At 32.4% G+C, this 15,526-nt stretch overlaps 4 protein-coding genes across 4 annotated transcripts in view; 3 read left to right on the top strand and 1 right to left on the bottom strand.

The window, feature by feature from the left end:
* LOC111600841 (forkhead box protein P1) overlaps window positions 1-1,259 on the top strand; it is a 77,649-nt gene extending 76,390 nt beyond the window's left edge. Inside the window, exons 9-11 of the mRNA XM_023317146.2 lie at window positions 664-769; window positions 833-962; window positions 1,038-1,259. The gene's annotated coding sequence lies outside the window, so the exon portion shown is untranslated. The remainder of the gene's footprint in view (window positions 1-663; window positions 770-832; window positions 963-1,037) is intronic.
* Window positions 1,260-4,959: 3,700 nt separating this feature from the next.
* Window positions 4,960-6,451, bottom strand: LOC111600840 (transforming growth factor beta regulator 1). Its single transcript, XM_023317145.2, has 2 exons — window positions 6,297-6,451; window positions 4,960-5,753 (listed from the first exon to the last, which is right to left on the bottom strand). The coding sequence occupies exons 1-2, from the start codon at window positions 6,366-6,368 to the stop codon at window positions 4,998-5,000; spliced, it is 828 nt and encodes a 275-aa protein (XP_023172913.1). The 5' UTR covers window positions 6,369-6,451; the 3' UTR covers window positions 4,960-4,997.
* Window positions 6,452-6,742: 291 nt separating this feature from the next.
* LOC111600843 (zinc finger protein 830) lies at window positions 6,743-7,761 on the top strand. Its single transcript, XM_023317148.1, has 2 exons — window positions 6,743-6,889; window positions 7,023-7,761. The coding sequence occupies exons 1-2, from the start codon at window positions 6,792-6,794 to the stop codon at window positions 7,645-7,647; spliced, it is 723 nt and encodes a 240-aa protein (XP_023172916.1). The 5' UTR covers window positions 6,743-6,791; the 3' UTR covers window positions 7,648-7,761.
* A 1,269-nt stretch (window positions 7,762-9,030) lies between these two features.
* On the top strand, window positions 9,031-13,213 carry LOC111600814 (dolichyl-diphosphooligosaccharide--protein glycosyltransferase subunit STT3B). Its single transcript, XM_023317113.2, has 5 exons — window positions 9,031-10,506; window positions 10,756-10,946; window positions 11,992-12,462; window positions 12,827-13,025; window positions 13,084-13,213. Exons 1-5 carry the CDS (start codon window positions 9,115-9,117, stop codon window positions 13,153-13,155), a joined length of 2,325 nt encoding a protein of 774 aa, XP_023172881.1. The 5' UTR covers window positions 9,031-9,114; the 3' UTR covers window positions 13,156-13,213.
* Window positions 13,214-15,526: the final 2,313 nt, after the last annotated feature.

The raw sequence follows: 15,526 nt of genomic DNA, 5'->3' as shown, positions 1-15,526 counted from the left end.
TTGATATTACGATTGAAATGTGTTTGTGTTGTTGGTTGTTACTTTAGCTAGACATACTACTTTATGTTCATTGGTAGAACCGATGTGCGTCAGGCAGAATGCACTTTTTTGGTTCGAGTCTCGTGGACTCGAAAATTAGGGTTTTCTTACTTTAAAGTTTTCTTAACTTTCATATTGCCTTATCCAATTTACTTTCATTTTACTGCCATTGTACTAAGCTGCGGGTGCGTTTTATAGCTCATAAGCAGGCTCATAGATAATAAGTAGGTTCATAAAGCCTGCACGACTTTGGAGCGGGCCACCCCTGGCGCTCGTGCCGAAATAACGGAAACATCGTCTGATCTGCTGCAACGGTAAAATCGCAGGCTTACGTGACAGCCTCTCATTGGTCAAAGCACCGTGTGTTACAAAAGCATCTATGTGAGCGAAATAGACGAACCTTGCATAAGCGCGTCGCTGTGTTAAGCGATAATATATATATATATATATATATTATCGCTTGATATATACAGCAAATATATGTACTTATTCATATTTATACATCCATGCCTACATCGCTCCTCACACTCGCCTCTTCCTTCGTGGATACACGAAGCAGTTGTGCTTACTCTTTCTTTAGATTTGGCGCCCATTTACTTACATTGCTTGCCTCTTTCTCAACAGGAATCCGCTGTTTCACAGCACTACCTGGAGATGATCGCTACAGTTTTTGGTTTTAATTTTCTTAATTTTTGGTTTCACACAACTTTTCCCTCTAACTTGCAGGGCTGTAAGTGTGCCTTTACTACTTTTTTCTCAATATATATTTTTTAAAGCCTTTATTCTATTACAGACACAAACACTCGGCAACCCGGCCATCAGTGGCGTACTCGATAACAAAGACCACTAGACTTCGAAGTGTGGCCGGCACATGTGCCATTCATTCGGGTTGTCTGCATCTACCTGCGGCTCACCTCGTAAATGTGAGTACGCCTGCTATATAACTGGATCCATTACCTTTCCCGCCGTCACCATTATTTCACGGGAACCTATTCCAGCTCTGAATCTGAGGAGATACTTATAACATCCCCATGAGCATCGGTGGTATCGGCGGCATCGCAGGAATGTATACCTCTCGTCTTGGTATCCCAAAGCGTCGGCGGAGGGGCGACACAGCCACCAAGGATAGCAGACGAGCTCCACTCTGGCGGTCTCCATCACCCCACTCACTGACCGAATTGGCTGGTGACTAGGACCCCGACCCGGTGTCAGACTGTTACAAAATTGTGATTGTTTATATATATTGTATACTTTGAACCAATTGAAAATGGGAATTCAGTATATAATGGTTTTATAAAAATGTATGTAACAGTCAAAAGAATACATAGCAGACTCCAAAAGTATATATATATAATATAAGTAGTATATAAAACGTCGAGTAGACTGTCTATCCGTCCGTATGAATGCAGCCCATCCCATCTGCCTTTAATTATTTTACATTCCATTGAATAAACGAAAAGTTGCAAATCTTAAGAAAAGTGCTAGCTGACAATTTAAAAATTCATGAAAATAAATAACAAATTTGGAAAAATTTGGAAACCATATCCAAAATATAACAAGAATCAAAATTACATAAAGTAAACATAAAACTAAATGCAAAATTTAAAAACTAGCTCCAAAGCTAACTTTCATACCTAAATGTCCATAACGTTTTTAATCAACCACATTAAAACTGAAATATTTATTAATTATTTACAACAATACAACAATCTGCATGCTCTAAAGGCAGCCCTATACAAATTTCACATTTCATGGTATTATAGATCGACTTTTACGTCGACCTGATCAAGAAAATATATACTTCATGGGGTCTGTATAGCTTGCTTCGAGCTGTTACGACCATCAATATAATTAAAATACCAATTACATAAACCATAAGATATTGTTACTCAACAAAAAATATTGAAAATTATAATCAGTATATCTGACTAACGAGCTTGTAAGTTTTTTTTGTATTTTTTTTTTACTTTTATTTCTGGAGATAACACTGATCTGGCACTCGATCTTGCGATTGAAGAAACCCGGTGCAACCCAACGCAGGTTAATAAAAATGAATAAAATAAATTTCAAGTAACAAATATAATATAAAATAATATAATACATTTCTATCTTCGATTCCATAAAGTTATAGATTGAGAATAAAGCTCAAGACTTAAAATAACTTTTTAAATTAAATTATCAAAAGAAACTTTTAACTTTATATAAGAATACAATTACTTCAAGAATAGATTCAGGTATCCAGTTTCTTATGATGAATAAAAAGTTGGTTCTTCAAAATGATGACTAGTGCAGCTTGTGGCTACCAGGATTGGCAATACTCCTATACCTTGGATGTGTTTAACAATATCTATTGGATCAATTACCCCATTTGCAAAAATGTTATATACGAATTCAGTAATACTTCTACTATTAGTCTTATTCCCAGACCAATCCGAATCAACAACAACATAAGAATTCTATTAATATTTATAGTATTGTTAAATGTCAATTTCTAATGAACAATACCTTTTAGGTACCTTAGAACACGACTAACATTGACAGAGTTCGTTATTTTTGTTATTTTCGAATCAAGTTAGAATGATTATTGATGTACTTAAGTCGATACTCCTGAGTCCAAATGCGCATACTATAGTTTGCTTGGGATGGGTGTACTAAATCAGAACCTTCCTTATAACAATATTTCAGAACATTGTTACATTTTATACCAATAAAGAATCAAATATCCTGGAAGTCAGACATTTGCTATATTCTTACTTAATCATCATCAAACCTTTAGAAACTATTATGTAAATTTAATCTTTGAAAGTTCCATTGAAAAGGCGGATTTTGCATCCATTTGATAAACTAGTAAGTCATATGGTCTTGACAGTGCTGAAATTTGAAATTCGTGCAACTGGTGCCAGCGTGTCATTATAATCTGTCATATATTCCCGAGTGAAACCCTTCGCATCAAGACTTCCTTTATACTTTAATATATATATATACTAAGCATCCACTTGCAATCTACTATCTTTTTGATTCAGCCTTCAAAACTGAACAAGTATTTTTTGAAAATGATAGTTAAGCTCACCTATTACTTTCACGAAATTAAAATTCGTCAAAAATATTAAAATTGTCATTTAATCATATTTGCATTCATTATTGTTATCGATTTTCAAAAACTACGAATAATAAAAACCTGAATCAAATTATATGGACTGGACCAAGAGTTGTTATAATATTGAAATGGAGCATTATGTATTATGGTATGGGAGTTAGAAGTATTAGAATTTCCCACTATTGTATAGAAAAATTCTTCAAGTAAAAAATTAAGGAACAGCAAACATTCACATCTCTGGTACTACATCAGATTCATATTCAGTACCTAAATTTATTTTAAATATAGCCAACAATAATAAAAAAACAATTAAATAAAAATTTTTAATTTTTTTGACATGCACGATCTTATGATGGGAGTGGAATCTAAGCAAAACTGTAGAGAAATGTTAACATATTTAACGTTGTAGAATTCAATCTCAAGCAATTGATTTCGAGCAGCAAATCAGTAATTATAGAAAAACAAGTAAATCTGAGGAAAATAATGCAATAGCAACTGAAGAAAATAAATTAGTAACAGCTTCAAGGCTTCAGTGGAAACCCCTTCAAAATGAATTGAAATCCAGTATTGAAGCAATAATCTCAAAACAATAACTTTACAAGACTAGAAGATATCGTAATCCTAGTCCTATATCACTTCTTAATATTTTCCAAAATTGGAAAACTCTAGTCGGGTTTTTTCGCCGCCAGGCTCGAATCCAGGGATTACCCGCTTGCGAGAGCCGCCTCTACTAACACCGCCACCGCACTGCTTGTAAACGGAGTTGCAAATTGAACTTAAGTAGCAGCCGATAATGCAAGTACAAGTATTCTTAGAATAAAAAAGAATACTCATATTTGAATGCATATGTGCACATGTATAGGAAAAATGCGGCGAAAAATTGGCGATGCTTGACGAGTGCTTTTGAAACGTTTTGTTTAATTTCTGTTTAACTTAATGAATTTTACTGAAATTTTCAGCATATGAAAGGCCTTCCCATAATGACCCTATCTCCAAATTTTAAGAATTAGATAACATAAGCATAAAGCTAAATACAAAATTTTAAGGCTCTAGCTGTTAAGGTGTACGAGATAAAATTTATTAACTGCATTTCAATCATGTTTTTATTCGATAAGAATTAAATGGGATTAGCTATCGAATATATGAAACAAACTTGATATGCCCGTGCTATACACCGACCTGCTCAGATAGATGCGTTCACACATATGGACAGACGGACAGGGCTCAATCGACTCGGTTTGTAGTCTTGATCAAGGATATATATACTTGATGGGGTCTGCCACGCCTCCTTCTGCCTGTTACATACATTTGCATAAAACCATTATACTCCGATTTCCCATTTTCAATAGGATCAGCGTATACAAACATATATATATATAATGCACACGAATAGGAAAAATGTGTACGCTTGGCGCTGGCTGCCATGTGCTTTTGCAAATTGGCCAAACATTTTGAATAATAACTTCGGTTTTACCTAATGGATTTTAATGAAATTTTCGGCATATGATCTACATGTACGATTGGAGAAATTAACGGCTTAGGATAAATACCAACTTCTTCACATATTGACCCTATCTCCAACTGAATTTAAATTGAATTCAACGCAAAAAACGAAATCAAATTAAATGGTATGAAAACGTTCGAACATTGTATCCATTGATTAGACAATATTATCATTGTATTTGATTTTCTTTGTATCATTTTTATTTATTTTTTTTTTAATGTGCAAGCTTTAGGAACTAATTCATCGTTAATATCTTATCTTCTATATGTCGAACTGTCGAAAAAAAAACTTATGTATGTTAGAGTATAAGAAATGATTAGCTTTCATTAAGAATTTGTTTATTTAAATAAAAGCACATTATCTAAGATAATGTTGAAGGTCCTCAAAGGATAATGCTGGATCGTTATTTTCACACCGTTCGTTTTCATCATTCAATATATATCCTTTAAATTTTGAACATTGTTTAATTCTTACATCTGACATCAAAATAAATTGGACTTTTTGGTTTGATAAGCCGAAAAATACTTCTCCCTTTGCTTTAAAATCAGCTTTTAAGGATTCATGTATAAATCCCTGTATGCAATTAAGTAGTTCTTGATGACATTTATTAGCCGTTTCCCCGAAGAATACTCCATCTAAATCATTGTCCGGAATTAATTGAAATTGAGGAACTCCAGCATTGTTAAGTATTTTACATGTAAATACACATTTTTTTCGCGGATCTCGGGGATGGGCATATATTCGTGTTGCTACATATCCAACTGGATATATCCAATGCGCCGTATGAAAATTAGGATTTGCTGCAATTATTTCACCAATTGAGTGTACTAAAATGTTATTTAATTTTAAGGGAAATATTTTCTGATTTAATGTTGGCATTTCATGGAATATATTTTCGCATCCCTTATAAACCATATCACTTTGATTTTGCTCAACGTGTTTACTAGAGTGTTCCTGAATGTGTCCAACATTTAAGTATTGATCATGCCCTACAGCACCTTTTTCAAGTCCTTCATAAAACATAAGTCTTTCTATTAGCGCTAGTCTTTCCGATCGAGCGGCGGCCAGCTCTTTTTGTAAAATGCAAACCTCATCCACAATAGATGCGTTTTCCTAAAACAACAAAATTTTTAATTATAAATATATTAGACAACATGTAACCAAGATTCAGACTTATAATACCTTACGACATTTAGAAAATGTAAAACCGACATGCCAGTTTTTCACGTTTTAGACTAAAGTTCAACCGATAGGAAACAGAAAAGTGTAATCATGGTTGCTGTTTAATTAAAAAAGAACGTAGCCATTCCTTCCAAGTACTAATTTGATTAAAATTTACTGCTATCTAATGTATTTTGTATAATTTATTACAAAACAATCATTTTTATATTTCACTACTTAATAATAATTGAATAGCAACAGCTGATATTCCAAGTTATCAAAAAAGTATGATGGCTCGTACTAATTCTGGTATGCAGCTATCTGTTTTTTAAATCGGTGACAGACCCACATACAATGGAGTCAATGACAATTCAGCCTGTTATTTTCGCAAAAACATTCCGTGAATTCCCATCTTCAACGGGATCAGGGTAAAAAATATGTATCCTGATCAGCACTTCTCATGTTCTATTTCATAATTACATAGTTTAAACTTACTAATACGTAGCTTTTAATACGCTGTTTTAACTTTTTAAAAGATTTTTTATAATCTACTTTCTTTACTTTCATGCTTAATAGTAAAAAAAATGTTTTATCAAGATGTTAATTCGGAGCGTCAAATTTTGTTGTTTACAGACAATACGTATAGATTAATAGGGTTGCAACTTTTAAAAAAATCGATAGCAAAATATTCTTTTGAAATAAAAATAAATAAATAAATCAAAATAAGATAAATCTGATCTAAAATGTCCTAACTGATCAAATTCAAAAAGCATAATTCTCAGTCTGTATTTTGCAATACAAATTAAATGGTGCATTTGCTGTTTATGCAGTATTCAGTTAACAGTTTGCGGTAATGGAAAACTCAATTGCAGCTGGTACAATTGTCGATATATACAATGTTATGCTATCAGCTATCAGCTATAACATTTGCTAATGTTAATATCGATAGTTTGTGTCATTCCTAATTCAAAGTATATCTGTAAATAAAAAATGGATCAGAGTAATAAAACACATAAATTGATTTGCAAAAATCGGAGGAAGACTGATTTGAAAAGAAAATTAACTAGAATTGACTCGCCCATAGCAAAATATCCTTTTTAAAATATTTGTATTTATATACACATGTGTACATTTATACAATAATGGACATGATTGCCAAAACCCACATCAAATAACTAAAACATTTTTATATTATATTGGTTTACTTAATTACTATTTTACATATGACTCCATAGGTAATTTATCATGTATAATATGCAGGATGCCCATCAAGCCAAATATATGGCGGGTACATCTCAACTCAAAACAACACAAGCAGAATGTTGAGCTCGCTAAACGATGCACTGAAATTGAGAATAGTTCGGAAATCTTAAACACAGCTAAATCAATAGAAATACCGCGTAAAGTCGAATGCATTTCTAATATAGATATTCAGATACAGTCCAATGATGATCAAGCGACACAAATATCTCAATATAATAAATCACAGGTATTACCTGAGAAATTCTTTGATCATGAAAACTCTGTAGCTGTCTGTGGAAGTGAACAAGATCCAGAGGCGGAATGGATAAAGTTTCAAAAGGAAATAAGAGAAGCAGCCACAATTTCGAATAATATTGTATCTGAGGAGCAGGAAAGCTTAAATATTAAACGGCATTTAAAAGAAATTGACGAACAAATTGAAAACTGGAAAAGGTTCATAAAAATAAATGATAAAAAAACAGCGCTTTCCAAAAATAAGCGTAGAGACCCAAAGGGATTTCAGTTTGACTTGGAATCCAGCTCCAGTGAAGAAGACAATGTAGATAATTTGTTAGATTGGAGAATGAAAAGTGTTCACAAATAATATAGATGACACTTTTAAACTTCTTTAAGGAAAATACCATATTAAAACATATGCGCTTAGAAAAGATAAAATATTTAATACATTTTTTATTCAATGTCAAGATGCACAACCATTATATTGTAAATAAAAGTATATTGCAAATCATTTAAATGATTTATTTTATGCTAATTAACTGTGAAAAATTTCCGTTCATGCAGCTCTTGAAACTGTCCAATCATAAGTTTCCGCTTCCCTAATTTCCACCCCAGTGCCTAACCCTATTCGACGTATTTCTTAAGGTATTCAAAAGTACTGCACACAGAGACGGTTTCAGAAAATCAATCAAATAAAAACTGTGTGTGTTTCACGCATATTAATTAAGTAGTTAATATTGTCCAACATCATACTTTAAATAATTTGTTTTTAAAGCATTACAAAATGAACAGTAATGTGTTAAGAACTATCAGTAAAAAATATTTAATGTACTGAGAATGCGATAAGAGCATTTCACAGATATATTTAAGATCTGTAAGTCTTTATATGTTTACACGGGCAAACATCTTACAAAATATTAACAAAAGCATAAAAGAAAATATATATTATTAGCATTCCTTAAATTAGATTAGATAAAACCTGCGAACCTATGAAATTTTCTTATATAACTATTTGTACAAACACCACCATATGACTTTCTATGCAAGGTAACATGTAATTCGGATTTCCCGTTTTTCAAGCGTAAGAAATAATAACAATTAAGTCGAGGATGCCCGATTCGGAGATGCCCTGACCCCGACTGATCTGTATTTTTAAATATACTCCATAGCTTGTATATATAGCATGCTTTTAAAATAAATAAAAAAGGAAAGAAAACGACGATGAGCATCGTGTTTATTAACACAGCTGCTTCACTGCTTGATCATACAATGACAAATTTAATTTAAATTAAAGTATTTAGTAAAGTACTTCTTAGATACAGCACTATATTTGAATAAAGTGGAATCTACATATTCTATTAGAATATTTGCTAGCTTTAAAAAAATATAAAAATATTGGCTACATTTGAAACTGAACCTCAAAGAGTTTGGAGTTGAAGCCGATATTCAAAATATAAAATACACCAAATTGTATAAAATTAAAAATTAAATTAATTGAAATTACATGAAACTAAAAATGCTAAATTTGGAGACTTTTCCTTAAAAGATGTATCAATTTAAAAAGGGATTTTGTCTACAAATTTTAATATTATTATTCTATATTTTCCATTTATTTTATTTTTTAAAATGATCTAAAGATATATTCTGAATAGTGTGTATTTTTTAGCGGAATACCTGTCTTTTTATTACAGACTACAAAATACTCAAACCCTACAAATTACTCGATAACAATATTATGGGTAATAGTTACTTTGTAATCGCCGGTATATTTCAGGCTACGTGTCTTAGTTGTTTTTCGTTGATAGTAAAGGGTGTGTAAAACCACACATTTAAAATGAACCGGGGATCAAAAATATTAAATAGTAAGGTTGCAGGTTACAGCAGTCTTATAACATTTGCTGTCTTACTAATTGCTTGGATAGCCGGATTTTCATCCCGTTTATTTGCCGTCATAAGATTTGAATCGATAATACACGAATTTGATCCATGGTTCAATTACCGAGCAACTGCCTACATGGTGCAACATGGCTGGTATAAATTTCTTAATTGGTTTGATGAACGTGCCTGGTATCCTCTCGGTCGCATCGTTGGTGGCACTGTATACCCTGGACTAATGATAACATCTGGTGGCATCCATTACGTTTTACACATACTGAATATTCCCGTACATATACGTGACATATGTGTTTTTTTGGCACCGGTTTTCAGTGGCCTCACATCCATTTCAACGTATCTACTAACAAAGGAGCTTTGGTCGCCCGGCGCTGGATTATTTGCTGCGAGCTTTATCGCTATAGTACCCGGTTATATTAGCCGCTCTGTAGCAGGCTCTTATGACAATGAAGGCATTGCAATATTTGCTCTACAGTTCACATACTTCTTATGGGTACGATCTATTAAGACTGGATCCGTATTTTGGTCAGCTGGCGCAGCGATATCATATTTTTATATGGTTTCAGCTTGGGGTGGATATGTGTTTATAATCAACTTGATCCCGTTGCATGTTTTTGTGCTCCTCATAATGGGTCGCTACTCTCCGCGACTTCTCACAAGCTACAGCACATTCTACATTCTCGGACTGCTATTCTCCATGCAAATACCTTTTGTTGGATTCCAGCCAATTCGCACAAGTGAACATATGGCTGCAATGGGCGTCTTTGTGCTACTGATGGCTGTTGCTACCCTGCGACACTTGCAAACAGTATTATCAAGAAATGAGTTCAAGAAATTGTTCATTGTTGGCGGATTGCTGGCAGCCGTCGTAGTTTTCGTCGCCGTCGTTGTGTTAACAATGATGGGTGTTGTTGCTCCATGGAGTGGACGATTTTATTCACTTTGGGATACTGGCTATGCTAAAATTCATATTCCCATTATTGCTTCTGTGTCGGAACATCAGCCCACCACATGGTTTTCCTTCTTCTTTGATCTGCATATTCTCGTCTGCGCATTTCCCGTTGGCCTTTGGTATTGCGTAAAGCAGGTTAATGACGAACGCGTTTTTGTGATACTATACGCTATAAGCGCTGTCTACTTCGCCGGTGTGATGGTTCGATTGATGTTAACCCTAACCCCTGTAGTGTGTATGCTTGCTGGTGTTGCATTTTCCGGCTTATTGGATGTGTTCCTTCAAGAAGACTCATCGAAACGATTGGCGAATACTGTTAACTCTGTACAAGAAATTGATGATCAGGAGGAATCATTAGAAAGGAAAAGCTTATATGATAAGGTAAATAAACATTAATAGCAATAAGTTAACTACTAATTATTCATTAATAGTCAATCGCATATGTTTTGAATTGAAAATTTATTTTTTTTTTCAATTTGTTTTATCATGAATTATATTTTCTCATCGTTCAATATATTTCGCTTAACTATTAAGATAAGGTTATAATGAAATTTGTAGGCTAACATATTTTGAATTTGTATATATATATATATTTTATAACGTAATATTAAATCAATTTAATATTTACAGGCCGGAAAGTTAAGGCACCGTACCAAGCACGATTCCACCCACGAGAATGGCATAAGCTCAAATTTAAAGAGTATCGTAATTTTGGCGGTTTTAATGATACTAATGATGTTCGCTGTACATTGTACATGGGTAACAAGTAATGCCTATTCAAGCCCGTCTATTGTACTTGCTTTCCATAATAGCCAGGATGGGTAGGTGCAAATTTTATTTTTATTTTATATATATAACAGCACATTTTGAATAGGTTTTTCAAGAATTTGGTGCTAAAGTCATGTCCTTAAATACTATTTTTAATTTTTTTCGTTATTTGAAAATAGTGCAGGGAAATAAATATAGTCAGTGTACATTCCGATCAATAATCTATATCAAAATAGTTTTTAAACTATTTTTTTAAATATCAAGTGAAAATATCGATCAAGAAATTGAAGATATCGATAAAAATAACATTTACTTTTCTGTGTATAGTTTATGATAGTATATATTTCAAATTCAAATTTTCTAGTTTGGTAGTAGCCTAGTAATTGGTTTATGCACGAAAAAGCTCGTTTCCCATGAGTAGGTCCAATTTGCTTAAAGTCGTTAGTCTTTTTTTTTTTATTAAGCTTATCAAATTGGAGATTGGAATTGGCAAATCAAATCAAACAAGTAAGAAAGCTGGATTGAGGAACAAAACGCTGAATTTATTATATAAAATACCCCAATAAATAAGTTATTTTAGTCTGTGTGTAGAAGAAACAGCAATTTATCTATCAAATTTTGGAGCCTTACCAATAAAAATATGGAACAGACGTATATACTATACTCATTTATTTAAGGACTGTTAATACGGTTACATATTCAAATTAAAAATTTCTAGTAAAAAAACTCAAAGGAAATGACTAAATAATATATATAAAACATTTACATATTCAAATTAAAAATTTCTAGTAGAAAAATCAAAGGAAATGACTAAATAATGTATAAAAAAAATTGAATTCGAAGTTACAAATATTTACAGTTATTATATAAAAAAAACTTACTACGAAGTTACAAATATCAACAATTATTTATTCCAAAATTAACGGACAACACGAAACACATTGTATAAAAACACACTCTTTTCACTTTGTAATCGAGTTATAATTTATATATGGGCTCAGTGACATGCTTTTACTCAAAATTTTATTTTTGGACTTTAAAAATTCATATATAAAATAGTGTAAATATATTAATTTTTATTTATTTCTATAATTTTAGGTCACGAAACATATTAGACGACTTTAGAGAAGCGTATTACTGGCTCTCTCAAAATACAGCAGATGACGCTCGCATAATGTCGTGGTGGGATTATGGTTACCAAATTGCTGGGATGGCTAACAGAACAACGTTAGTCGATAATAATACGTGGAATAATAGTCATATAGCCTTAGTAGGCAAAGCAATGTCATCAACTGAAGAAAAATCCTATGAAATCATGACATCTCTAGACGTGGACTATGTTCTAGTAATATTTGGAGGTGTGATTGGATATTCTGGTGATGATATAAATAAATTCCTTTGGATGGTCCGTATTGCGGAAGGAGAGCATCCAAAAGATATCAAGGAAAGCGATTTCTTTACGGATCGTGGTGAATTCAGAGTAGATGCCGAGGGTGCTCCGGCTTTGCTGAATTGTCTGATGTACAAATTGAGCTACTATCGTTTTGGGGAATTAAAATTGGACTACAGGTAAAAATAGTGTATTTTATGTATTGCATTTTTTTTTTCAAAATATATTACTTAATAATTAATTATGCTATAGTCGGGGTGACCGACTAGAACCCAGTCCTATCTGCGTTTTTATATATTTTGCATGGCATGTATCTAGCATAAAAAAAAAAAATAAAAACAAAAATCGGCATTAGGAGACCAAACAAAAAAAGTCCCTTCGCTCCCTGGCATTGAGCCCAGAACCACTCGACGAAGAGTTGTATTAAAATATAATAGTTTAAAATATGTATATGATATGCTTTTTTTGTAACCCAAGATCTATGAATGAACACTTCGTTTTTTTTTAATAATTTAATAATATTAAACTCTCATGTATTTTTAGGGGACCTTCTGGATATGATCGGACTCGTAATGCAGTAATTGGCAATAAAGATTTTGAATTAACATATTTGGAAGAAGCTTATACTACAGAACATTGGCTGGTTCGGATCTACAGAGTGAAAAAGCCATTTGAATTCAATAGACCATCGTTGAAAGCCAAAGATAGACTTATTCCACCAACCAACTTTATATCTCGAAAGGTATCTATTTTTTATAATTTTAAAAATGTTATATTTCTGAATAACATTTTTCTTTTAGAACTTGAAGAGGCGCAAGGGTCTAATTCGCAATCGACCAATTGTTGTCAAGGGAAAAAGAACTTTAAAATAAATTGCACTGATATAAATTTGACTACAATAAAAAATCCAATAAATAAAAATTAATAAAACATTTTATAAATAGTAAAATAGTGTTGCATCTAAAGCAGTACTCAAACGAACATAATTTATTTATAATCGTATTTTTATACCCTGATTAAAAATATACCCCCATTAAAATTGGGAAATCAGGGTATAATGGTTTTGTGAAAATGTATGTAACAGGCAGAAGGAGGCGTACATATATTCTTTATCAGTACGACAAGCCAAGTCGATTGAGCCTTATCCGTGTGGTCTCAATATCTATAAGAGCTGGAGACTGAATTTTTTTTGGTAGATCCGTGAATATCAAGTTTGTTTCATATATTCGATAACTATTCCCATTTAATTGTTATCGAATATAAACATGATCAAAATGCAGTTATTAAATTATATGCCGTACGGCTTAAGAGCTAGAGCCTTCAAATTTTTTTTTAATTTTATGTATATGTTCTGCATTTCTATTTTTCTGGATTTTTGATCCTATTCCAAATTTCCCCAAATTCTTAAAATTTAAGTTCAGTTGGAAATAGGGCCAATAAGTGAAGTTTGCATTTCTACAAATCCAATGGAATATGTATAGATCATATGCTAAAAATTTCAGTAAAATCCATAAGGTAAAAAACAAAAGTTATGAAACAAAACGTTTGGCCAATTGGAAAAATCACATATCAAGTAGCGCCAGGGGCATGCATTTTTCCTATACATGTGCACACATACATTCAAATGCTATTCCTTTCTATTCGAAGTATAGAAATTGCGATTGAATTGTGCTTGAATTGTTAACATAGGTTGGGATTTTTCTTGCGCAAGCAATGCAGCAATAATATCTAGGTTCGAGCCTGGCGGCGAAGTGACATTTTTTATTGTTTTTTATTTTTTAATTATGAAGTGGCAATGTTGGTAGAATTGATGCAAGTGGGTTATAATCGTGGTGCCGTAATGTCGAATTTTATTTTTTTTTATACTCGATACACCTCGACTAGGGATCGAAGAATATTTTTCATTTTTGTTTTATATGCAATAAAAAATACATTTGATACGCAAACAGTAGGCTTGGACACATTATTTTTGGTCAACAATGTATAGCAAATAGTTATCAAAAGTAATGTAGCTGTCAAGCTTTAAGATTCCAACGCTGTGCGAATTTCGAAGTGGCACTTTCAAAGTGGGCTACATTTTTTAAAGCGTTGTAACGAACCTTAGGTTTATCCATATTCCAACCCCAGGTGAATTCAGACGACTACAAAGTGTAGTATTTATGTATTTAATTTTAACTTACAGGAATTGTTGCCTAAAAAACCATGTTCCCTGCATTAAGTGAATTCGCAAAAACAAAAATAAAACAAAAAGTTAGATTATTGAACCCACTTCTCCTTGACAACTCCCATTCTTTCTATCAACTCCGTCGCTTCACTGCTTGAATGGAAAGTTGGAAATCTAAACTAAAATAGATGACAATTCTAACACAATTCAATCGCAATTGTAATTCGTTGATTAGAAAATAACGCACGCACTTGAGTGGATATGTCCACATGTTGCTGGGCATGTGATTTTGAATATTTTCCAAACGTTTTGCTTCATAACTTCTGTGTTTACTAAGCTTTTAGTTATTTTTTTAGTATATTATTTATTTTCAGCGAAGTAAGACTACAGATATATTCTTATTTTGAAACTGAATTTCAATATAAGAATTCAGTAAAATTTTGAGCCCGCTTTCCAAATATAACAAATATTGTTTAAAATATACATGACGCTAAATAGAAAATTTGACAATTCTAGCTCAAAAGTTGTTCGAGTTATAATTTCATAGCTGAAATTCGATAAGGGTATTCATCAAAAATATTAAAATAGTTGTCGATTATTGGAAACAAACTTGATATGCACGTGCTATTTAAAGATCTACGATAAAAATTAGCTCTTATATGGAGAGAACTCGTCATGCTGGGCACGAATACATATTTTTTGTGTGGTCTGCTACGCATCCATCTGCTTGTTCACACATTTTAACAAAAACAAATGTGAGTACAATTGACTTTGGTGTTGTTCATTTATGTAATGATCTTTATTTGTTTGAGCTAGGGTTTTTATACCCCGACTCAAATATGATGTATGTTCATGCCTGAAAAATATATAAAAACTGATCATTCTGGAGTAAGATCCCTACTGATAAATTCATCAATAATCATAGATGATAGAAGTAAGAGACTTTAAACTTAATATTTGGTATTTATATACAAAAATACACCAATTATGAATATTTAAGCCAATTTGAAGCCCGATATTTGTTTTAAATGTACCTTTTATGTGCTGCATGATTTGTGATAATACCCAGTTAGGTTTGG

Source organism: Drosophila hydei, unplaced genomic scaffold (assembly GCF_003285905.1).
Source record: "Drosophila hydei strain 15085-1641.00,03,60 unplaced genomic scaffold, DhydRS2 tig00008139-arrow-pilon, whole genome shotgun sequence".
In the NCBI taxonomy this organism is placed as follows: Eukaryota; Metazoa; Arthropoda; class Insecta; order Diptera; family Drosophilidae; genus Drosophila; species Drosophila hydei.
This window is presented reverse-complemented; position numbering and strand designations above follow the sequence as displayed.